Consider the following 25,907-nt stretch of genomic DNA (forward strand, 5'->3'; position numbering starts at 1 on the left):
AAAACTTTGAGCTGGAGATGGTTTAAGCGAGAATGGAAGCCAGCCATGTGCCGAGCTGGTGTAACTGGGAGAAGGGGTACGCTTGAGTCAGAACAGTGGAAAGGAGACTGGCTTGCTCCAAGATTGGAGATGGGCTCTGGAATGACAATTGCTGGTGAATTGAATGGTCTAATATAAGGATGGGTGTACAGACATGCCTCCTGAAGACAGGGAGTGGCACCTTATAAGTAATTATGATAGCTCGTTCTAGGCTCGCTCCTCAGCCAGGGGCAACAACATCTACCCTCTGCCACTTTGACTTCACATCCCTTGCTGCTTGAAAGCAGTTCCTTGTGTTAATGTATATTTAAAGTTTAGAGACTATTTTCAATCTTGGTTGAAATATTGCAGCCCCTCTTATTTTCTTATTTGTCAGTTCTTTTGGTCTTGCACGAGAGTATGTGATTTATGAGTTGCACGTACTTAAGCCATGACCTGCGACTGGTGAATCAATCAACAAAAAGGCATTGCAGTTCTGGTAGGAAAGCCTCAGCAAGGCAAAACTGACAGAAATTAAATTGTGATTCTGACCTGCAATCCCCACAATATTTGTTAATCTTTCTCTGACTTCACTCCCCTTGATTTAGCAATGTAATGGGGGAGGGAAGGTGTCCTGTTTAGGCTTTCTGGGGTTAAACAGAATGTAGAGGACTCAGAAGTCATGTGAATAATTCCATAGCTGAAGGATTTCGGATAGGTGGGAAAAGCTGGTGGTGTCCTCCTTAGAGGAGGACATTAGGTGGAGGTTTTCAAAACCCTGAGGGGTGTCTGTGGAGTAAACAAAATATTTTTAGCAGCTGGAGAGTTGGCAATCAGATTTTAGGGCAATTTACAAAGTATTGGAGAGTGACAATATGGTGTTCATTTAGACAGTATATTTGGAGTGCACTGCTTGATAGGATGGTGACATTCCACGTAGTTAGACAATTACCTTTTGAGAAACAAATTGCAGGGAGATGGAGAAAGAGCAGATAAATGGGGAAAACACAAACTGGCCTTCAAAACAGCCACCACAGGCACAGTGGAGCAGATTGTCCCTTCCCGTGCTGAATTAATCTGTGATTGAAAGGAGATCTTCATGAAATGTTCCAATAAAAGGTTGACAAGGTAAATATTGAGAGGCTTTATATCTCTGGCTATAAAATATTCATCAAGGGATCAGAGTCTCAAGATAAAGATCCAACCATTTAGGACTGAGATGAGGAGAAATTTATTCAGGCAGACAGCTGAATGTTTGGAACTCTCTACCTCGGCAAATATTCTGTCACTGAGTATATTCGTGGTGAGGTCAGTGGATTTGGGGAAAGTTGACATGAAGGGGGGAAGACTTGAGGGGCTAAATGGCCTCTTCCTCCTGTTTATGTTTTGCAAGTAGAGAATCGTGCTGTAGACTGGCCCTGCCATTGGTCCACGGTTGGTACAAGAGCTTGAGATTGCAAAATTGGGTGTCAGGAGCAGTTACTACAGGAGCAGCTTGATTGATGTGGGACCAGTGGTCCAAAATATTAATACAGGGATTTACACACACAAAATGCTGGAGGAACTCAGCAGGTCAGGCAGCATCTATGGAGGGAAATAAGCAGTTGATGTTTCAGGTCGAGACCCTTCATCAGGACAGGGATTTAAACTAGCAGCCATGTGTGTCTGACCTTAAAGGAGAGGCTGTAAAATTAGTTATTTTAATTCCATTTACTTTTTTTAGTAAAGAGATAAGCATCGGTTTGAGGGTGTTGGTGAGAGGAGATGGGAAATGAGCTATATATTTTAGTTTTCGCACCAATGGATAGCAACTTGCATTTTGCAGAGCACCTTTTAACAAAGTAACCACATACAGAACCATACAGAGACTAAAATGGTCATTGAACCAATTGGAGAGAGCCTGGGAAGTGGTCCCTTTAAAAAGTTCTTCAGAAGGGAGAAAGGTGATGAAGCAGAGGAAGGGAATGTATTGGAATGTGATCGAAGCGGGCTGGAGTTTGTGGGGAAGGTGGGCAAGAGGCCAGAATTGATGAAACATGGAGCTTTCAGATGGCTGGTTACAGGAAAACATAAGGCAATAAGTGGAAGCAATTCTGCTACCTTAACTGAATGTTTTTCATTTTATTTGCCAGGCAGCTGTTCAGAATTGATGGAGTGAAGGGAGTTTTCTTTGGGCCTGACTTCATCACCGTCACCAAGGTAAGAATGAAGGGTGCTGCCACCTTCCACCTTCTGTAGAAAGAGCAGAAAAGTCTGGAGATATTTGATAAAATCATGAGGTGTGTTGAAAGATTAAGTAAAGAGAAACTTTTCAATGGGCAATAACTAATAATGGATCAACAACCAAAAGATGATTGGCAAAAACAAAGGCAAATGTAGGCAGCACGGTGGTACAACTAGTAGGGCTGCTGCCTCACAACTCCAGTGACATGGGTTCAGTCCTGACCTCTGGTGCTGTCTGTGTGGAGTTTGCATGTTCTCCTTGTGACTGCATTGGTTTCCTCTGGGGGCTCCGATTCCCTCCCACACCCCAAAGATGTGCAGGTTGGTAAGTTAAATGGCCACTGTAAATTGTCCCTAGTATGTAGACGAGCAGTTGAAAGTAGGGGGATTTGTGTAAGTGGGTGCTTGATAGTCAGTGCAGACTCAGTGGGATGAAGGGTGTGTTTCCATGTTGTGTGATTCTTTGACTCGATGATAACAAGTTACAGTCTTGGAAGGCTGGTCCATCAGTAGCTTAGTTTCAAAAGAGATTAGTTAAGTAGTTCAAGGTGGAGAAAGGGGCAACATTTGAGGAAAGAACAAACAAAAAGGTAGTACAGGTACAATTGGGACAGAGACATCTCTCCTGAAAGATTCTATTCTATACATCTCCAGGCAGGTGACAACGTGCAGTGGAAGCTCCTCAAACCAGATGTGTATGCCACCATCATGGATTTCTTTGCATCGGGTCTTCCTGTGGTGACAGATGAAGCTCCGTCTTCTGATACAGGTGGGTGCATCAGTTGATCAATCAGGAAGCGTCACCCAGATGTACAGACACACCTCGACAAGTAGCAATTCCTTGAGTAGCACTCTCGGTCTTTGTTTTAACAATTTTTCCAACCATTGCAGTTGTGTTTAATCTCTGCTTCTTCAAGTCTTCCTGAAAGATGTGTATTCCTAAAGCATAAAATTTAACACAAGAAATTCCAAGTTGGGATAAAATCTATGGATAATTGCTGTGCACAACAGTGGTGTAAATTTAACCATTTCCCCCTATAAGTAATCCATTGTATCAATTCTTTTCACATTTTATTGGATTTTTTTTCCCTCAGAAAAGCACCTCATTTCCGTGAATGGGTGTTTGGTTGGGTTGTTGGATGTGTGGGAAGAGTGCTTTCTTGTTTACGTCAGGTCTTTGGATCCCTCGTTTCCCCTTGTCACGTCAGATAAACCAGCTCTATCAAAGTGTTAGAGAGAGGCTGGGTGAGGAGTGGGACCCTCGCTGAGATATATAAAGCACCATTTGGTGTGGTAACCACAGGAAGTTCCTTGCCAATGAGAGGCGGAAGGCTTGAAAACGTCACTGCACTATTAATGGGATAACTAAAATAGACATCTAGCTTGGCTTCCCATGGCCTCCTTTGTTCGCAAGGTGCTTCAGGCTGTGTGGCTGATATAGGTGTTTTTGGCTGAGGAGATAGAGTACTCCCTCTCTCCCACACACGGAAGCAGGACCCTCCAGACCACTTGTTTCATGCTCCGCACATTTCAACCATTTCATTTCATTCCATTAGCATTCCCTGCTGCTCCTTTCCACCATATGGGTTTATTTTGGCTCATTACTCCATAGGTAAACTGTTTCATACACTATTCTCCCTCTGGATGAAACAAGGACTGTGTTTGTCTTCCTCACCCACACTGGTCGATGAAAACCCCAAATGAGATAGAAGGCGTAGAAAGGCGTATAAATAAGGAATATTTCCCCATGGCAAAGGTGTCTAAGACCACAGGGCATAGGTTTAAGGTGAGGAGTAAGGGGTTTGGAGGGAATCTGAGGAAGAATTTTTTCACCCAGGGGGTGGAAGAATTTTGGAACGCATTGTCTGAGAAGGTGATAATGATTTTAAAAAAATATCTGGATGAGCATTTGAATTGCCAAGGTATAGTAGGCTACAGACCAAGTTCCAGTAAATGGGATTAGTATAGATGGGTGCTTGATGGTCAGTATAGACACGGTGGGCTAATGGGCCACTTTGGGTTGTATGACTCTGAGATTAGGAGTAGGGGTTGATGACTCCTGTGGTCCAACAATTTTGATTCTTATGAAGAAGTGTTGCCATGAAGTCTCATGCTTGCCATGAAGCAGGGTTTTGTTTATGACAAGACTGTACTCCAAGCACTTTATCAGGTGTAGGACTCTGTAGTTTGCTTTCCCAACTTCTTCCTTGATGGTCGTGCTTTGCCAAACAGCTGTGTCTATTTGGACCTATGCATTGAAGTTGTCCAGGAGGATGAGTTTATCTCCTGTGGTGCATGACAGAGTCATTTGAAGGTTGGAATAATTGTTCTGTGTGGTCACATTTATAGCTTCCGAGGTTGGACGTATGGGCTGATGCCCTTGGCCCCTTGGTTCCATGTCAGAATGAGCTGGAAGGTCATGAGACATTCAATATCAGAGTCGCTGAGATGCTAGACTCGCTCGTTCTTAATGGCAGAGTTCAACCCGCAAGGACAGCATCCCTCTTCTGGTTTACGTTTCCAGAAGGAAGTGTGGCCATCGCCTTGCTCTTTGAGGTGGCATTTGCTGCTTATCATATCTCAGGGTGGCAATGTCAGTGTCAAAGTGTCTGAGTTCCCCAGACCCTGTTGTGGTTGGGGCTATCCACTAGGGTCCTGACCTTCCTGACCTTCCAAGTCCTGAATATCATATTGTTTTCACGTGGGATGACCATTGCACACGAGGACCTAACAGGACGAGGTTTGAATCTGGGGATTGGTGACGTTGTTAACATATACACATGTGAGGGCATATGTAGGCACACTTCGATGTTCCCATTGACCCTTCTCACCCTTGATGCTTCCTGTCCCTAAGTATCTCCTCCTACAGTATTACTACTGCTATGATGTTAAACTGGAAACCATGATCAGCAAACTGTCTACTGTTCCCGAGTCTACTGAAATCCAGGCATTTTTCTCCTTTTGCTTTCTTTGGTTCATTGCCCCTTTTGATGGTTTGTTCACAATGTTTTTCAGAATTGTGTTCACACAGCACTGGTAAAATCTTAAGTTCCAAATTAAAAAGTAGTGATAATTTGAGATAAGGCCATATACTGTACACCAAATCTCATTCAGCTCATAGACTGAAGAAAGTTTTCTATTGATCGAGTAACCTATGCATTTTAAGCTTTGCAAATCTGTGTAATGAAGCCTTTGAGGGATTCCTTGGAATAATGTCGGGTCAGAATGGCAGATTCAGTCCAAGTTGGTGTTGATCCATGGAAAGATCATTACAGTGGAGATTTGTGAGCCTGTAATTAGCTTGCTGCCAATTGTGTTTATATGCATCCTTCTTTAATATCGGCATCTCATTGATCTCTGCCATAGTATACCCAGAATGCGTATCATTTGACTTTTAGACAGTTTTATGACTCAGGCAGGAAGATTTCCTCAATGTCAGCTAAAGAAATATTCGCCTGCCAAAGCTGAACAATTTATACAGCCTTCCAAGAATGAGATAAAATCATTTGTGTTAAAGGCATCAGCCAAGAGAAGAAATTATAACAAATTTAACTGGTAGAGCATAGAACAGCACAGGAACAAGCCCTTCAGCCCATGATGTTGTGCCAAACTAATTAAACTACTAATTAAACTAGTAATTAAACACCTAACTAAACTAATCCCTTCTGCCTACACAATGTCCATATCTGCCATTCTCTGCACATTCATGTACCTCTCTAAGAGCCTCTTAAATGCCTCTATCGTATCTGCCTCCACCACCACTCCTGGCAGCACACTCCAGGCATCCAATAATAGTGATTTTTGGGAAGGATTTACTTGTTTGAGCCAAAGTTCGTGTGCTGCACCCCTCTTTTTGATTAACTTATGAGTCTGATTCACTACTTACTTACTGATTGTCTATTTTGTTAATTGGTCTCTGCAGCTGTGATGTTAAATGGACCCATGTTTGCTTCATTTATTAATAAGGTAGTACAATCCTGTATAGCCGAATTCTCACAAACCCTACTTTAATGTCGGCCCTCTGCCGATCATTGATCAGCCACTAGGGGGTGCATTAGAGTCACTAGCTGGTGTGCCTGTTCGTAACAAACCTAATGCCTTATCAGCTGAACGAGAGGATTCTGGTCCTAGTTCCTCAAGGTTTGATGGAAAGCATCTGCCAGCATGGCCATGTCTACCTGAACACCGATCAGGTAGTTGGTAAGAGGATTTGGGGTTGGAATCTCAGTCCAGAGATTTTATCAGAAAAACCTAGGTTGACATTACGAGAAAGCTGCACTGTTCAAGGCATTGCCTTTAAGTTGAGACATTAAAGCCGGGCCCCATCAGTATGGTCAAGTGGATATCTAAAAAATAATTCTGGAAATTAACCCTGGTGTCCATACCTCACTCATCATCACCTAACACATATCATTGTATAATTGTCATAGTATGCAATAGATGGCTGTGTTTTGTATGTTATGATAGTGACTACACCTCCAGAAGTAATTTATTGGGAGTGAAACACTTGGGGATGGCTGAGAGGGATGTAAAAAGTACTTTTAGTGGGTATATGGAACAAGCTGCCAAAGGAAGCTGTAGAGGCCGGTACAATTAAAATGTTTAAAAGACATTTAGACAGGTACATGGATAGGAAAGATTTAGAGGGATGTGGGCCATACACAGAAAAATGGGACTGGCTCAGGTAAACGACTTGGTCGGCATGGACAAGTTGCACTGAAGGGCCAGTTCCCGTGCTGCATAACTATTATTCTATCATAGATTTTTTTCTATGACCTATACAGTATGGTCTTGCACCAACTCATGCCATTACACTCCCTGTGTCCCGTGAGAAGAGATGCCATCGTTCAAAGTGGGTAAATCAGCAGATCTTTCTGGTGATAATCAAATGCCTTGTTGCCTTTTTACAGCAAGAAGTATGTTTATTCAAACCCAGGACACGCCAAACCCGAACAGCTTGAAGTTTATCCCTGGCTGCCCGGTGCTGGAATCAGGAACCATGGATTTCTCTGCGCCCCGCAGTGCCTCCTGCTCCCCGTTGGCAAGGTGCGGCTCCTCACCTTCATTAGTCTAAGGGTGGCTGAAGGGAAAACTTTGAGCTGGAGATGGTTTAAGCGAGAATGGAAGCCAGCCATGTGCCGAGCTGGTGTAACTGGGAGAAGGGGTACGCTTGAGTCAGAACAGTGGAAAGGAGACTGGCTTGCTCCAAGATTGGAGATGGGCTCTGGAATGACAATTGCTGGTGAATTGAATGGTCTAATATAAGGATGGGTGTACAGACATGCCTCCTGAAGACAGGGAGTGGCACCTTATAAGTAATTATGATAGCTCGTTCTAGGCTCGCTCCTCAGCCAGGGGCAACAACATCTACCCTCTGCCACTTTGACTTCACATCCCTTGCTGCTTGAAAGCAGTTCCTTGTGTTAATGTATATTTAAAGTTTAGAGACTATTTTCAATCTTGGTTGAAATATTGCAGCCCCTCTTATTTTCTTATTTGTCAGTTCTTTTGGTCTTGCACGAGAGTATGTGATTTATGAGTTGCACGTACTTAAGCCATGACCTGCGACTGGTGAATCAATCAACAAAAAGGCATTGCAGTTCTGGTAGGAAAGCCTCAGCAAGGCAAAACTGACAGAAATTAAATTGTGATTCTGACCTGCAATCCCCACAATATTTGTTAATCTTTCTCTGACTTCACTCCCCTTGATTTAGCAATGTAATGGGGGAGGGAAGGTGTCCTGTTTAGGCTTTCTGGGGTTAAACAGAATGTAGAGGACTCAGAAGTCATGTGAATAATTCCATAGCTGAAGGATTTCGGATAGGTGGGAAAAGCTGGTGGTGTCCTCCTTAGAGGAGGACATTAGGTGGAGGTTTTCAAAACCCTGAGGGGTGTCTGTGGAGTAAACAAAATATTTTTAGCAGCTGGAGAGTTGGCAATCAGATTTTAGGGCAATTTACAAAGTATTGGAGAGTGACAATATGGTGTTCATTTAGACAGTATATTTGGAGTGCACTGCTTGATAGGATGGTGACATTCCACGTAGTTAGACAATTACCTTTTGAGAAACAAATTGCAGGGAGATGGAGAAAGAGCAGATAAATGGGGAAAACACAAACTGGCCTTCAAAACAGCCACCACAGGCACAGTGGAGCAGATTGTCCCTTCCCGTGCTGAATTAATCTGTGATTGAAAGGAGATCTTCATGAAATGTTCCAATAAAAGGTTGACAAGGTAAATATTGAGAGGCTTTATATCTCTGGCTATAAAATATTCATCAAGGGATCAGAGTCTCAAGATAAAGATCCAACCATTTAGGACTGAGATGAGGAGAAATTTATTCAGGCAGACAGCTGAATGTTTGGAACTCTCTACCTCGGCAAATATTCTGTCACTGAGTATATTCGTGGTGAGGTCAGTGGATTTGGGGAAAGTTGACATGAAGGGGGGAAGACTTGAGGGGCTAAATGGCCTCTTCCTCCTGTTTATGTTTTGCAAGTAGAGAATCGTGCTGTAGACTGGCCCTGCCATTGGTCCACGGTTGGTACAAGAGCTTGAGATTGCAAAATTGGGTGTCAGGAGCAGTTACTACAGGAGCAGCTTGATTGATGTGGGACCAGTGGTCCAAAATATTAATACAGGGATTTACACACACAAAATGCTGGAGGAACTCAGCAGGTCAGGCAGCATCTATGGAGGGAAATAAGCAGTTGATGTTTCAGGTCGAGACCCTTCATCAGGACAGGGATTTAAACTAGCAGCCATGTGTGTCTGACCTTAAAGGAGAGGCTGTAAAATTAGTTATTTTAATTCCATTTACTTTTTTTAGTAAAGAGATAAGCATCGGTTTGAGGGTGTTGGTGAGAGGAGATGGGAAATGAGCTATATATTTTAGTTTTCGCACCAATGGATAGCAACTTGCATTTTGCAGAGCACCTTTTAACAAAGTAACCACATACAGAACCATACAGAGACTAAAATGGTCATTGAACCAATTGGAGAGAGCCTGGGAAGTGGTCCCTTTAAAAAGTTCTTCAGAAGGGAGAAAGGTGATGAAGCAGAGGAAGGGAATGTATTGGAATGTGATCGAAGCGGGCTGGAGTTTGTGGGGAAGGTGGGCAAGAGGCCAGAATTGATGAAACATGGAGCTTTCAGATGGCTGGTTACAGGAAAACATAAGGCAATAAGTGGAAGCAATTCTGCTACCTTAACTGAATGTTTTTCATTTTATTTGCCAGGCAGCTGTTCAGAATTGATGGAGTGAAGGGAGTTTTCTTTGGGCCTGACTTCATCACCGTCACCAAGGTAAGAATGAAGGGTGCTGCCACCTTCCACCTTCTGTAGAAAGAGCAGAAAAGTCTGGAGATATTTGATAAAATCATGAGGTGTGTTGAAAGATTAAGTAAAGAGAAACTTTTCAATGGGCAATAACTAATAATGGATCAACAACCAAAAGATGATTGGCAAAAACAAAGGCAAATGTAGGCAGCACGGTGGTACAACTAGTAGGGCTGCTGCCTCACAACTCCAGTGACATGGGTTCAGTCCTGACCTCTGGTGCTGTCTGTGTGGAGTTTGCATGTTCTCCTTGTGACTGCATTGGTTTCCTCTGGGGGCTCCGATTCCCTCCCACACCCCAAAGATGTGCAGGTTGGTAAGTTAAATGGCCACTGTAAATTGTCCCTAGTATGTAGACGAGCAGTTGAAAGTAGGGGGATTTGTGTAAGTGGGTGCTTGATAGTCAGTGCAGACTCAGTGGGATGAAGGGTGTGTTTCCATGTTGTGTGATTCTTTGACTCGATGATAACAAGTTACAGTCTTGGAAGGCTGGTCCATCAGTAGCTTAGTTTCAAAAGAGATTAGTTAAGTAGTTCAAGGTGGAGAAAGGGGCAACATTTGAGGAAAGAACAAACAAAAAGGTAGTACAGGTACAATTGGGACAGAGACATCTCTCCTGAAAGATTCTATTCTATACATCTCCAGGCAGGTGACAACGTGCAGTGGAAGCTCCTCAAACCAGATGTGTATGCCACCATCATGGATTTCTTTGCATCGGGTCTTCCTGTGGTGACAGATGAAGCTCCGTCTTCTGATACAGGTGGGTGCATCAGTTGATCAATCAGGAAGCGTCACCCAGATGTACAGACACACCTCGACAAGTAGCAATTCCTTGAGTAGCACTCTCGGTCTTTGTTTTAACAATTTTTCCAACCATTGCAGTTGTGTTTAATCTCTGCTTCTTCAAGTCTTCCTGAAAGATGTGTATTCCTAAAGCATAAAATTTAACACAAGAAATTCCAAGTTGGGATAAAATCTATGGATAATTGCTGTGCACAACAGTGGTGTAAATTTAACCATTTCCCCCTATAAGTAATCCATTGTATCAATTCTTTTCACATTTTATTGGATTTTTTTTCCCTCAGAAAAGCACCTCATTTCCGTGAATGGGTGTTTGGTTGGGTTGTTGGATGTGTGGGAAGAGTGCTTTCTTGTTTACGTCAGGTCTTTGGATCCCTCGTTTCCCCTTGTCACGTCAGATAAACCAGCTCTATCAAAGTGTTAGAGAGAGGCTGGGTGAGGAGTGGGACCCTCGCTGAGATATATAAAGCACCATTTGGTGTGGTAACCACAGGAAGTTCCTTGCCAATGAGAGGCGGAAGGCTTGAAAACGTCACTGCACTATTAATGGGATAACTAAAATAGACATCTAGCTTGGCTTCCCATGGCCTCCTTTGTTCGCAAGGTGCTTCAGGCTGTGTGGCTGATATAGGTGTTTTTGGCTGAGGAGATAGAGTACTCCCTCTCTCCCACACACGGAAGCAGGACCCTCCAGACCACTTGTTTCATGCTCCGCACATTTCAACCATTTCATTTCATTCCATTAGCATTCCCTGCTGCTCCTTTCCACCATATGGGTTTATTTTGGCTCATTACTCCATAGGTAAACTGTTTCATACACTATTCTCCCTCTGGATGAAACAAGGACTGTGTTTGTCTTCCTCACCCACACTGGTCGATGAAAACCCCAAATGAGATAGAAGGCGTAGAAAGGCGTATAAATAAGGAATATTTCCCCATGGCAAAGGTGTCTAAGACCACAGGGCATAGGTTTAAGGTGAGGAGTAAGGGGTTTGGAGGGAATCTGAGGAAGAATTTTTTCACCCAGGGGGTGGAAGAATTTTGGAACGCATTGTCTGAGAAGGTGATAATGATTTTAAAAAAATATCTGGATGAGCATTTGAATTGCCAAGGTATAGTAGGCTACAGACCAAGTTCCAGTAAATGGGATTAGTATAGATGGGTGCTTGATGGTCAGTATAGACACGGTGGGCTAATGGGCCACTTTGGGTTGTATGACTCTGAGATTAGGAGTAGGGGTTGATGACTCCTGTGGTCCAACAATTTTGATTCTTATGAAGAATTGGAAAGAACGTGAAGGTAAATGAATTATAAATTACATGGCCCAGCCTGAACTTTTAGAAGAAAAGAGAATTAAATCAGCTGAAACGAAGGAGATTTTGTTACAGAGTTGTTACCAGTACGTTGTGGTACACCTCTGAGTGGGGCAGATGTTGGACAAGCCTGAAGTGGAGTTGGAGTGTGGCTCTTTCTTCTTTCAAGGCTAATGTGAAATTTGACTGTTGTCAGAGCAGTGTTGTCGCATCACAGTTTAAACAGTTCAGATATAAATTAGAACAGATTCTTGCAGTTTAAAACAAATACTGGTTAATCTTTGGTTTCAATAACACATGATCCACCTTGGATTCTGAGGCTGAGAGCTAACATCTGTGACTGTTTTAGATAATCAGGATAAACATGGTGTCCCAGGCATTATGGCCCAGGTCCCCTACCAGGTTGGATAGGCATTGACTGAGGGAGTCAGCTGCATACCTCCTATATAGACATCATCATATCACATTTAACATATGCAATTGACCACAACAAATATTTTTAAAAAATAATTTGTATTGCTCACCACAAAATGGATGAACACTTGTGACTTTCCCTGTGCTTTTAGCTCCTTCAGAGGAAGATGATGAAGTTGTAGCCATAATTAAAGAATTGCTGGACACCAGAATTCGGTGAGTACCAGTAGAATTCTGCCAAAAGCTTTTTTCTGTATAAATGAGCAAGTTCATTCCCATGTATTCACCTAATTTCTATGTCAAGGCCTGCTAAATGCTGAACATGGTCTTAGCCAGTGAATAGTGGCCTTTTCACACTGTGGTGGGCCTTTTTTCCTCCAATGAAAAGCAAGTAGTTTTTTTTTCATTCAAATTATCTTTGGGTAGCCTGTGAATTGCCCTACTTTGGTTGTCTCCATGTGGAATAGTTCATATTTCAATAGTTGAATTGGTCAAGAGTAATTTTGCAAAGAGTAAGAGTTCAAGAGAATTTCTTTTTTCAAAAAAACTCTTCTGTACATGATTAATTTTTGAGCTGAACATCATTCATTGACTAGGGATGTGCCTTCACAGTCAAGGAGCAATGGAGGGAATTCCTCTACTGCCACTGGAGTCCAAAGTAAGAGTTTGTTTCTTTGATTTTTGGCAAGATATGATAGGCCAATTCCATTCCTGCAGTGAAGTATGGCAGACGAACACCAGAACCTAGTCTGAGATCTCAGTGCAATACTGAAGGAATTATTATTGCATGTGCTCTCATTCAAATGAGATGTTAAGTTATGGTGTGCTTTCTCATTTGTGTGCTGAAGAAGTCATGGTCCACTGTCCTCTCCTACCGGATTCCTCCTCCTTCAGCCCTTTGCCTCTTCTGCCTATCGCCTCTCAGCTTATTACATCTTCTCCATCTCCCCCACCCACTACCTTCCCCCTCTCACCTGGACTCGCCTATCACCTGCCAGCCTGTGCTACTCTCCCTCTCCCCATCTTATTCTGGCTTCTGCCCTCTTCCTTTCCAGTCCTGATGAAGGGTCTCAGCCCGAAACGTCGACTGTTTTTTTTTCCCTCCATGGATGCTGCCTGACCTGCTGAGTTCCTCCAGCGCTTTGTGTATATTGCTCCAGATTCCAGCATCTGTAGAATTTTTGTGTCATTTTGTGGCATTCTTTATCAACATTATTAAGATCGGATTGTCTGATTGTTGCTGTTTGTGGGAGCTTGCTGTTCACAAATTAGATCTCCCTTTTCTTGTATTACGAGAGTGATTATACTTCAAATGTGCCATTGTCTGTAACATATCCTGACTGGTCTAAGTTTATGAAAACCTATAAAAATGCAAATATATGTTTCATTGTGTTATTCAACTAGTACCGTATATATTCTTTAATAAAACCCATTGTTGTTCACACTGAGAGTATCAGAGTGGAATGTGAAATTAGCCATTCTTCATATTAGTTGACATGAATTAAAAATGCTCCTAATATGTTGGAAGACATTCAAAATCTGCAAGTAATAACACTTGCTATTCAAATCAGTCTAATAACAGATTTGTGAATTCATTAATAATTAGAAACAATTGCCTTGAGGCTACATGCAATGAAGTTAGTGCAGTCCTGCATATTAAATAAAAACAGTGGCATTTAAAAGGAAGTTTTCCCAGAAATTGTTGGCTATTCTCAGTAATTCCTAACAGTGTGAAACCGCTTTGCTCCTTTTAAATCACAGGAGAAACATTCATGATCTAAATGTTAATAATTACTTGAGTCTTCAGTGACCCCAGGTGCTCTACTGAGGTACCACTCACGCGATTAACATGCAATCCTGGGGTTTATATCCGGGTGCATATCTTATTTCATGGTTATCTGAGCAACCTTTGTACCTTGTGTTTTAATGTAACTATATCTTTTGATCAACAAGGCATGTCACTAGATCAGATCTACTTTAAGAGTTCTTTTCTCTGCACTTAAGAGTTGTAAATATGTATTTACAGACTGTCCCAGGTAAAATATGGATTTCTCTTTTACGGATATGCATAAGTTGATTTTGTCCATAAGTTGGAAAGTACACAAAAACCACTCTATGGTAACCATACCTGCACAATATTGTAAGGAATGGCATCAAAAGCACATAAAACTGGTAAGAACAATTACTAAGAGTGGAGAGAGAGAGGAAACTAGTCCTGTCATTCGTAGGAACAACCATATGTACGTATGTCAGACTTTGGAATTTAATGATATTATGGGAGCTCATTCATATGTAGCAGCGATCAGAAGTCAGCGTTCTTAACCTGGGGACAGTCTGTATGTTCTTAATCAGTGTGGTTCGCGTGCTGTTGTCTGATATTAGATGTGCATAAAGTCAGTTGTAAACTCCCCATCTGCTGACAATGGAATGTTTGTTTATCAGGCAGCAATATCAATAGAGGAAATCTGGTATCCCAGCACAGTCCTACTGAGACCAGCACTGCAATGCTAAGCAAGTCCAAATTCCTTGGAAAAAGCTGAAACATTTGCATCAGGAATGGAATGGACATCAGATGTCTTGGGGTCTGAAACAAGGGGTAAAAGGCTTTAAAATTATGAAAGGGCTTGATATAGTAGACCTAGAGAAGATGTTTCCACTTGCATGTGGAGACTTGGGAGCTCAGGGCCAAAAGTATGTTGGGCTCAAAGAAACAAAATGTGGAATTCTGGTAAAACCCCTTTGTACAGAAAGTAGTGAGGTTGTAGAAATTGGTGCCACAAGTTCAAAAGCAAAAGTGCATTTGAGAGGAAACTAGATAAACAGGATGTGTGAATGATGGGTGGAGGACAGTCATGTGTAGCATAAACTCCAGCATGGAACAGTTAGGCTGAATGGCCTGTTTCTGTGCTGCAAGTACTACTCTGCGCATTTCTGTCTATTTTTGATCTCCTCTCCGAGCTGTAAGGATAAGATTTCTTTATTAGTCACATGGACATCAAATCACACAGTGAACTGCATCAAGAAACCTATCAAGAAACCAGAGAACACTAGGTGGCAGCCATGGACTCATCCCACTGCTCAGAGAAGGAAGTGCCCGAAGGGATCAGGGCTTGGTTGCTCATGATCTCTGGAGGTTTTTGGATTTTACACAGCCCACTGGTGTGTAAAATTCAGCTGATGGATGTGCAAGAAAATTAGTTATTCAAAAAAAAAGTGGGAAAAAAAAGTTTGGTTTATTTTAACAAAACTTGCTAAAAGTATTGGTTTAAAGTGACTGAAGTGTCTGTATTTTCCCCTCCACTTTTATTGGCAGGCCCACTGTTCAAGAGGACGGGGGTGACGTGATTTACAAAGGGTTTGAGGATGGTATTGTGAAGCTGATGTTGCAGGGTTCCTGCACCAACTGCCCCAGCTCCCTCGTGACATTGAAGAGTGGAATTGAAAACATGCTGCAGTTCTATGTCCCAGAGGTGGAAGGTGTTGTACAGGTAAATGAGTAGTTATGGCATGATTCAGATTATTTTGTAGATTGGGTTAGCTTGAGGATGGATATTTAGACATGAAAAGAACCTAGGCTTCTTGAAGCTCCGCCACCATTTGGAAAAATAATAGCTAATCTTCACCATGTAGCTAATCTACACAGTAACCTTTGGTTCTCTTAGTTCTAAAAATCCATCACTCGGTCTTGAATATGCTCTGAGCTTCCACAGCCTCTGGAGTAAGGATTCCAAAGCTTAATAGTCTAATTTCAGTCCTAAATGGCGGAAATCCTGAGATAGCAGCCTCTTGATTTAATTAATCCTTGACAGGAGAGACACGTTAGCATCAAACCTTTCAAGCCCCTAAAGATTAAATGGGACCATCTCTTATATTTTATTGAACTCTAAGGATCTAGATCTAGTCTACTGCATAATTACCCAATGCTGAGCTTGTGTTGTTCTCGCTGTGAGACACACATACTTGAGTAAAGAGACCAAAGTAAGCAAGAGACAGGAAGAAACTAATCTACATCTTGTCTCTTCCATTGCTCTGTCCTCAAGGGAGTGGATAGCATGAGTAAAGTCCAAAAGGAGAAATGTTTATGTAAGAAAAAGAAAGAAATGTATACGTTATGTGTATTATTTAACATATTATTACCACCTTTCTACTATTGAAATGTTTTGTATATGTCTGAATGCTTTACACAGGTGTTGGGAGGAATTCACATTCACGACCTTTCTCAATTTTCATCAGCTGCCAAAGTTTCAACGCACAAATGATTTGGAAGTTGTCCTGTTAATTCATGTTGAAATGGATGGTGTTACAGATGTATCTTGGGCATGGAGTTGTGCATGTAAATTGGAGTGTCAGGACTTGGTTCACAATATTTTAATTCAGCCATTGTCACCGTGTCAGGAATGTCATCCATGTCTCAATAGGTGGCAGTCTCATCTGAGTCATCTGGTTGCCCTACACTCGAAACTTGAGCACAAAAATGTGCTATGGCTGCTGAGGGAGTGCTATGGTTGCTGACGTGGAAGAGACTTATCACAGTCTCTTCAATCATCACTACCACTTGTGTCATTGATAGTTGTGGGATCCTGCTCTGTGCAAATGTGTAGCCACATTGTGTTGCTTTAGTGACTACTTTATTGGCTTTTGAGAAACATTTTAGGACATGACAAGAGATTAAAGGATGTCAAAATGATAAAATTTGGGGGAAATGTTCCGATTCAGGTCATGACGACATTGTGAGAAACCGTTATTGTTTAGGTGGAGTGATATTTTATTGGAACTACAAGCTGTTGTGTGGGAAAGAGGCCTGTAAGGAACAAGAAAGGAGCAGTTACTCTACTAGGAGTATTCTATAGGCCCCCTGGTGGTAGTAGAGATATAGAGGAGCAGATCGGCAGGCAGTGTTTGGAGAGAAGCAAAAATAACAGGGTTGTTATAATGGGAGACTTCAACTTCCCAAATATAGACTGGAACCTGCTTGGTGCCAAAGGTTTAGATGGGACAGAATTTGTTAAATGTGTCCAGGAGGGATTCCTGACGCAGTATGTCGACAGGCCGACGAGAGGGAATGCCATGCTAGATCTAGTTTTAGGAAATGAACCGGGACAGGTGAAGGACCTATTGGTGGGTGAGCATTTGGGGGACAGTGACCATTGCTCCATAACCTCTAAAATTATCATGGACAGGGACAGGTGCAGAGAGGACAAGAAGGTATTTGATTGGGGAAGGGCGAACTATGAGGCTATAAGGAGGGAACTTGGGAGTGTAGATTGAGATGTCCTTTTTGAAGGGAAATGTACTATAGAGCTGTGGTCGATGTTCAAGGATCTTATGCAGGATGTTAGGGATAAATATGTCCCGATGAGGCAGAGAAGGAATGGCAGGGTGAAGCAACCGTGGGCGACAAGAGAGGTGGAACGACTAGTTAGTGAGAAGAAGGTAGCATACATAAGGTATAAGCAGCAAGGTTCAGACAGGGCCCGTGAGGAATACAGATTAGCCAGGAAGAAACTTAAGAAAGGGCTGAGGAGAGCTAGAAGGGGACATGAAAAGGCATTGGCTAGTAGGGTTAAGGAAAATCCCAAGGCCTTTTTCAAGTACATGAAGGGTAGGAGGATGGCTAGGGTAAAGGTAGGTCCGATTAAAGACAAAGGTGGGAGAATGTGCCTGGAGGCGGCGGAAATGGGAGAAGTTCTCAATGAGTACTTCTCTTCGGTATTCACCAAGGAGAGGGGTCTTGATGACGTGGAACGGAGTGCTGGTAAGGGTAATGTTCTCGAGGTTGTAGATATCAAGAGAGAGGATGTGTTGAAGTTGTTAAATAATAGCAAGACAGATAAATCTCCGGGGCCTGATGGGATATTCCCCAGGCTGCTTTGAGAGGCGAGGGAGGAGGTTGTTGAACTGCTGGTAAGGATCTTTGAGTCCTCATTGTCCACGGGGCTGGTGCCGGAGGATTGGAGGCTGGCGAATGTCGTCCCCTTGTTCAAAAAAGGTGGTAGGGATAGTCCAGGGAATTACAGACCGATGAGTCTCACGTCTGTGGTGGGTAAGCTGTTAGAAAGGATTCTAAGGGATAGGATCTATGAACACCTAGAGAATCATGGACTGATTAGGGACAGCCAGCATGGCTTTGTGAAGGGAAAATCTTGCCTCACAAGCCTGATAGAGTTCTTTGAGGAGGTTACGAGGAAGATTGATGAGGGTAGTGCGGTGGATGTGGTCTATATGGATTTTAGTAAGGCGTTTGATAAGGTTCCTCATGGTAGGCTTCTTCAGAAGGTCAGAGGCCAAGGGATCCAGGGAAGCTTGGCTGTGTGGATTAGGAATTGGCTTGCCTGTAGAAAGCAGAGGATTGTGGTGGAGGGAGTGCCCTCGGATTGGAGGGACGTGACTGTTGGTGTCCCGCAGGGATCGGTTCTGGGACCTCTACTTTTTGTGATATTTACAGGTGACTTAGATGAGGGGGTGGAAGGCTGGGTTAGTCAGTTTGTGGACGACACTAAGATCGGCGGTGTTGTGGGTAGTGTGGAGGGCTGTCGGAGTTTACAGAGGGATATTGATAGGATGCAGAGCTGGGCTGACAAGTGGCAGATGGAGTTCAATCCGGAGAAGTGTGAGGTGGTACACTTTGGAAGGACAAACTCCAGGGCAGAGTACAAGGTAAATGGCAAGGTACTTGGCAGTGTAGAGGAGCAGAGGGATCTGGGGGTTCATATTCACAGTTCACTGAAAGTTGCCTCACAGGTGGATAGAGCAGTTAAGAAGGCCTATGGGATGTTAGCTTTCATAAATCGTGGGACTGAGTTTAAGAGCTGCGAAGTGATGATGCAGCTTTACAAAACTCTAGTTAGGCCACACTTAGAGTACTGTGTTCAGTTCTGGTTGCCGCATTATAGGAAAGATGTGGAGGCGTTGGAGAGGGTGCAGAGGAGATTTACCAGGACTCTGCCTGGATTAGAGCGTATGGAATATGAGGAGAGGCTTAAGGTGCTAGGGCTTTATTCACTGGAAAGGAGGAGGATGAGAGGAGACATGATAGAGGTATATAAAATATTGAGAGGAATAGATAGAGCAGACAGTCAGCACCTCCTTCCTAGGGCACCAGTGCTCAAGACAAGAGGGCATGGCTTTAAGGTTATGGGTGGGAGGTTCAGAAGAGATGTCAGGGGGAGGTTTTTCACCCAGAGAGTGGTTGGTGCATGGAATGCACTGCCTGGGGTGGTGGTGGAGGCAGATACATTGGACAGGTTCAAGAGTTTGTTGGATAGGCATATGGAGGAATGTGAGACAGAGGGATATGCGGGAGGAAAGGGTTAGATAGTGTGAGGGTGGTTTGATGGATGGCACAACATGGTGGGCTGAAGGGCCTGTTTTGTGCTGTATGGTTCTATGGTCATTATGTGGGGTGGAAATGGTGTTGCTTTGTTTATTAATTACAGGTCAGCATTTAATTCCCATCCCTTGTTCCCCTGAGATGATTCTGGCAAGCTGCCACCTTGGACAACTGCAGTACTGCCACAGTGTTTTGGGGTCAGGAGTTTCAGGATTCAGACCTGAGGATGATGAAGGAATGACGATATATCTTCAAGTCAGTGCTCGATCACTTGGAAGGGAGTTTGTTGGTGGGTGTTCTCTTGTGCCTGCTGCCCTGCTAAGTGAAGGAGTTTACAAACCGGGCAATGCTGTTAGTGAATAACTGCAGATGTTGAGCACTGTAGTCCTGTACTGGTGGTGGAAGAATGAAATAAGTTTGTGAGTGCCTTCCCAATATTAGAGCCTTCCCAATTCCAGACCTTTTACCCTTCATTCTGATCCTTGATGATTCCCACTCAGTAGACACGAGAAATGTAATTTTAATAAAATTAAGAAGCAATAGGTTTAATTGCTGATCATTTTTTTTAACAGGTTGCAGATGAAGAAAATGAAACTGAAGTTTTGTGAACTGTTCCTAAGTCCAGACACTTGCCTGATAATCTGATCACAATATGCCGATCTAGAGGCTGCCGGCTGTCTTTGTGCACCTTCACCAATGTGTTACAAAACTATTGTAATATATTTTGCAATAAATAATTTTAAGCTTGCTGAGGAGGTTTTATCCTGATCTTTTGATTGTGTTCCATCTGATGGGATATGCAATGTCTTGTGACACAGTTCTCAGCCATCCCTTTCCTGCCCTCGACTCCTGCCTTTTGGGAGAAAGCAACGTGGACCCTCGAGTCTGCTCTACTGTTCACTAAGATCATGACTGATCCTGGGCAGTATTGCCCTACCCCTTGAACCTCAGTTTTCAAAAATCTGTTGTTCCTTGACTATCCTATTTAGTGAGGTGTTGGTTGAGATGATATGTCTTTGAGGAGCTGTACAACAATTTACATTATTACAACACTTCTCTTGCAAAAGAGGAAGTAAACATCAAATGGCAGAAGGATTGGTGGGGAAGGAAAGGCCAATCACATGGTCAGGAACATAAGATTGCAGAAGATCTTAAACAACACAGGAAGTAAATTATATTAACACTATTGTTAATAAAGCAACAGAATTGAGCATAAATTGCTTGATTTTCTAGTCACTATGAAGTTTGTCATGTGATTTTTGTTAATTCCAAGATTGTTAATCTGAGTCTTGCAACATAGCAGAAAACTTGTATTTCACTGTGTCTGTGTTAATTTATTACAGTAATCTTTCCATTCTACCGGTCCCACCGGTGATTTTAAAAGCCACTTGGGCTGTTCTCTGGTACTGCGTGGATATTGCATACCCAGATTGTTAAACTTCAAATTGAATTACCAGTCAAGAAATTACAGCAGTGTTGAAGGACAGTAATTGGGAACAGTCAATCATTGAATCATGTTCCATTGAAACTTGGGTCATAGTTGATTAGTTTAGAGAAATCATTTGGACATTTTATGCTGTTGGTTGCCTGCTGCTTTCATTTACACTTCAATTGCAGCAATCTGAAGCAGATAGCACAGCTGGCATTTGTCTGGCAGTGAACTTGCTGCTTCTATGAATCTTTAGCTAAAGACACCTTAGCCCAACTCCGTATAGATCCCAACATAAATTGTAGGGTCATACGAGATGCGAGAGACTGCAGATGCTGGAATCTGGAGCAACACACACAGACTGCTGGAGGAACTCAGCAGGTCAGGCAGTATCTGCAGAGGGAAATAAACAGTCGATGTTTTGGGTCGAGACCCTTCATCAGGACTGGAAAGGAAGAGGACAGAACCCAGAATAAGAAGGTTGGGGGAGGAGCACAAGCTGGCAGGTGAAAGGTGAGTCCAGGTGAGAGGGGGAAGAAGTAAGAAGCTGAGAGGTGATAGGTAGAAGAGGCAAATGGCTGAAGAAGAAAGAATCCATTAGGAGAGGGCAGTGGACCATGGAATGAGGGGAAGGAGGGGGGGAACAGATGGGCAGGTCATGAGGGTGGGGGAAGGGGAAAGAGAAGGGGTGAGGAGGCCACAGGAATGAGGGAAGACAAAGGTGGGGGGAGGATGGAGGGAAGGAGGGGAGAAATGGGGCAGGGGAGAAGAGGGGAGGGCTTACCAAAAGTTAGAGAAATCATTGTTGAGGCCATCAGACTGGAGACTACCAAGGTGGAATATGAGGTGGTGTTCCTCCATTTTGTATAGATTGTAGGGCGATTGATTACACCATCGCCCTGAATTGGAATGATACAACCTCATCGTCGCACATCAAAGTAATCCAAGGAACTGAAGTGAAAGCACCAGTTTTCACAAGAAGTTGAGTTTGATTTTAATCATGAAGCATGATTTTTTTTAAAAAATTGGAAGATTAAAGTGAATAGCTTGTTGCCTTTTTGAAATTTGTAGATGTCAAATTGTTAAAACGTTCCACAATTTGGGTCAGAACAGAGATGGGACTAGCCTTGCAGAAGCTGGTATTATAGCAGTGGAAAATAATAAAGGCTTGCCTACATAAATTAATTATTCCCAATGTGAATATCAAGGGCCATTTTGTTCTTCATTTCTGCAGCCATGAGCTTCAAGGCAGTGACTCTTTCACCTGAAAGGGTCCTCCACAGAATGTTGAAATTTCACATTCAGAGACTTGATCGACAGCTACGCCTAGCTGCAGTGCAACTGTCCAAACCAGAACAAAAACCTCTGGTAATGTGAAGGGTTCTACCTCAAATATCCCCTCACTTGGCATATAGCAGGTGACCGAAACTGCAGATCAACTGTGTGAGAATGGCTCCCCTTGTGTAGTTCTGCTGTCATACACCCACTCTGCCAAATCACTAAAGTGCAAGATTATAGTCTGTCCAAATATGTAGCGTCTTGACTCAGAGTAGTGAAGGGAGGCACTTTAATTCTATGCATTTGAAGAGGAAATGGCTTGAAACCCTGGATGAACCAGGAGATTTGCAGTATGCTGAGGGCTAGATCTGTGGTGTTCAAGACTGGCGATACAAAATCCTACAAGGAGTTCAGGTACGTTCTACGGAAGCCCACCATGAGAGCGAAAAGGCAATTCTGTTTGAAGTTAGAAACACGGACGCATGACAGCTGTGGCAAGGTTTGCATGCCATTACTTCCTATAAGGTGAAACCTAACAACATAAATGGCAGTGATGCTTCACTCCTTGATGAGTTCAACACCCTTCTATGCACGCTTTGAAAGGGAGAATAACACTACACCTGTGTGAATCCCCACAGCATCCGGCGACCCTGTGATCTCTGTCTTGGAGGCCAACGTCAGAACATCCTTCAAGAGGGTGAACCCTCGCGAGGCATCAGGCCCCGACAGTGTACCTGGCAGGTTCTCACCTGCTTCAAAATGGCAGCAATCATACCGGTGGCCAAGAAGAGCAGAGGGAGCTGCCTCAACGACTATCACCCGGTAGCACTCACATCTACTGTGAAGAAGTGTTTTGAGAGGTTGGTCATGATTAGAATTAACTCCTGCATGAACAAGGACCTGGACCCGCTGCAATTTGCCTGTCACCACAACAGGTCTACAGCGGACGCAATCTCACTGGCTCTTCACTCTATTTTCGAGCACCTTAACAACAGCAAAACATAGATCAGGCTACTTTTTATCGATTACAGCTTGTTCAACACCATCATCCCCTCAGTACCAATCAGCAAGCTTCAAAACTTGTGCTTCTGTATCTCCCTCTGCAACTAGATCCTCAACTTCCTTATAGGGAGACCACAGTCAGTGCGATCGGTAACATCTCCTCCTTGCTGACAATCAACACTGGCAGACCTCAAGGATGAATGTTTAGCTCACTGCACTCATGACTGTGTGGCCAAACACTGCTCAAATGCCATCAATAAATTTGCCGATGACACCACTGTTGTTGGTAGAATCTCAGATGGCGACGAGGAGGTGTATAGGAGTGAGATAGATTGGCTGGTTGAGTGGTGTCGCAACAACAACCTCACACTGAACGTCAGCAAGACCAAGGAATTGATTGTGGACTTCAGGAAGGGGAAGTTGGGAGAACACGCGCCAGTCCTCATTGAAGGGTCAGCAGCAAAATGGGTGAGCAACTTCAAGTTCCTGGGTGTCAGCCACTCAGAGGATCTATCCTGTGCCCAACACATTGATGCAGTCACAAAGAAGACACACCAGCGGCTCTACTTCATTGGGAGTTTGAGGAGATTGGGTATGCCACCAAACACTCTTGCAAATTTCTATAGATGTACGGTGGAGAGCAAGTTTTGAGGACTGTTTTCCAAAGAGGACAATCAGGGTGTTCCCAAACTGGAAACCATGGATCGACCAGGAGATCTACTCCCTACTGAAGTCGACTGCAGCAGTCAAATCAGGTGACCCTGACCTTTACAAGGAATCGAGATGCAACCTCTGTAAAGCTATCAGAGATGCCAAGAGACGATATCAGTGCAAAATCCAGTCCCAGACCAGCTGTCAGTTGTGGCAGGGTTTACATGCTATAATGGGCTACAAAACAAAGTCGGGCAGCATTGTTGACAACACGCATCCCTTCCAAATTCTATGCATGTTTTGAACAGGAGGGGATTGGTATATCACCACCCACCCCAACAGACTTCAATGAAGCTGAAGCCATGGTTACCGTTGAGGATGTAAGATCGGTCTTCCAGAGAGTGAACCCATGGAAAGCATCTGGCCCAGATGGTGTCCCTGGCCATGTCCTCAGATCATCTGCAGATCTGCTGGCGGGGGTATTTTTGCAAACATTTTTAACCTCTCCCTGCTTCAATCTGAGGTTTCCACCTGCTTGAAGAAGGCCACTATCATCCTGGTACCTAAGAAAAACAAGGTAACATGCCTTAATGACTACTGCCCGATGGCTCTGACATCCACCATCATGAAGTGCTTTGAGGGGCTGGTCGTGGCATGCATTAACTCCAACCTCCTGGAAAACCTCGACCCACTGCAATTCACCTACCATCAAAACAAGTCTATGGCAGATGCCATCTCTCTGGCCACTACGCTCCTCTCTGGAGCATCTAGACAGTAAAGACACCTACATTAGACTATTTTATATTGGCTACAGCTCCTCCTTCGATACTACAATACCAAACAAACTCATCACCAAACTCCAAGACCTGGGACTCAACACCTCCCTCTGCAACTGGATCCTTGACTTCTTGACTAACAAACTGCAATCAGTAAGAATAGGCAGCAAAACCTCCGGCACGATTATTGTCAATACTGGTGACCCAGAAGGCTGTGTCCTCAGCCCCCTACTCCCTATATACTCATGACTGCGTGGCCAGATTCTGATCTAACACCATCTACAGGTTTGCAGATGATACACCACCGTAGCAGGCCATATCTCAAATAATGATGAGTCAGAGTACAGGAAGGAGATAGCTTAGTGACATGGTGTCATAACAACAATCTTTCCCTCAACGTCAGCAAAACAAAATAACTGGTTTCAGGAAGGGGGGTGGCGCAGTGCACATGCTCCTGTCTACATCAACAGTGCTGGGGTTGAAAGCTTCAAGTTCTTAGCAGTAAACATCACCAATAGCCTGTCCTGGTCCAACCACGTAGACGCCACAGCCAAGAAAGCTTACCAGCACCTTTACTTCCTCAGGAGGCTAAGGAAATTTGCCATGTCCCCCTTGAAACTCACCAACTTTTATTGATGCACCATAGAAAGCATCCTATCTGGATGCATCACAGCTTGGTATGGCAATTGCTCTGCTCAGGACGGCAAGAAACTGCAGAGAGTCATGGACACAGCTCAGCACATCACAGAAACCAGCCTCCCCTCCATGGACACTGTCTATACTTGCTGTTTTGGTAAAGCAGCCAGCATAATCAAAGACCCCACCCACCCTGGACATTCTCTCTTCTCCCCTCTCCCATCAAGCAGAAGGTACAAAAGCCTGAAAGCACATTCCACCAGGCTCAAGGACAGCTTCTATCCTGCTGTTATAAGACTATTGAATGGTTCCCTAGTACGATAAGATGGCCTCCTGACCTCTCAATCTACCTCATTATGACCTTTCACCTTATTAACTACCTGCACTGCACTTTCTCTGTAGCTGCAACACTTTGCATTCTGTATTGTTTTACCTTGTACTACCTCAATGCACTGTGCAATGAATTGATCTGTATGAACGGTATGCAAGACAAGCTTTTCACTATACCTCTGTACGTGTGGCAAAAATAAACTAATTCCAATTCCAATTCCATTCTGACTGGTTGCATCACCGCCTGGTATGGAGGCTCCAATGCACAGGATCGCCACAGGCTGCAGAGGGTTGTCGACTCAGCCAGTTTCATCAAGGGCACAACTCTCCCCACCATCGAGGACATCTTCAAGAGGTGGTGTCTCAAG

General features: G+C 43.5%; 1 protein-coding gene across 6 annotated transcripts in view; it reads left to right on the forward strand.

The window, feature by feature from the left end:
* The window catches only part of LOC127584213 (NFU1 iron-sulfur cluster scaffold homolog, mitochondrial-like), a 31,122-nt gene extending 10,937 nt beyond the window's left edge, over nt 1–20,185 (forward strand). For 2 of the 6 annotated variants that reach the window (XM_052040819.1, XM_052040825.1), the window contains exons 3-8: nt 7,152–7,287; nt 9,480–9,546; nt 10,225–10,339; nt 12,260–12,323; nt 15,421–15,595; nt 20,010–20,185. In XM_052040819.1, the coding sequence (XP_051896779.1) occupies nt 7,152–7,287; nt 9,480–9,546; nt 10,225–10,339; nt 12,260–12,323; nt 15,421–15,595; nt 20,010–20,045 (593 nt within the window). In that variant the 3' untranslated portion in view covers nt 20,046–20,185. Of the gene's footprint in view, nt 1–2,150; nt 2,218–2,895; nt 3,011–7,151; nt 7,288–9,479; nt 9,547–10,224; nt 10,340–12,259; nt 12,324–15,420; nt 15,596–20,009 lie in introns of all 6 variants that reach the window. The other 4 variants (XM_052040820.1, XM_052040824.1, XM_052040823.1 and 1 more) reach the window with 3 other exon arrangements.
* Nucleotides 20,186–25,907: the final 5,722 nt, after the last annotated feature.

Source organism: Pristis pectinata, chromosome 29 (genome assembly GCF_009764475.1).
Source record: "Pristis pectinata isolate sPriPec2 chromosome 29, sPriPec2.1.pri, whole genome shotgun sequence".
NCBI classification, from domain to species: domain Eukaryota; kingdom Metazoa; phylum Chordata; class Chondrichthyes; order Rhinopristiformes; family Pristidae; genus Pristis; species Pristis pectinata.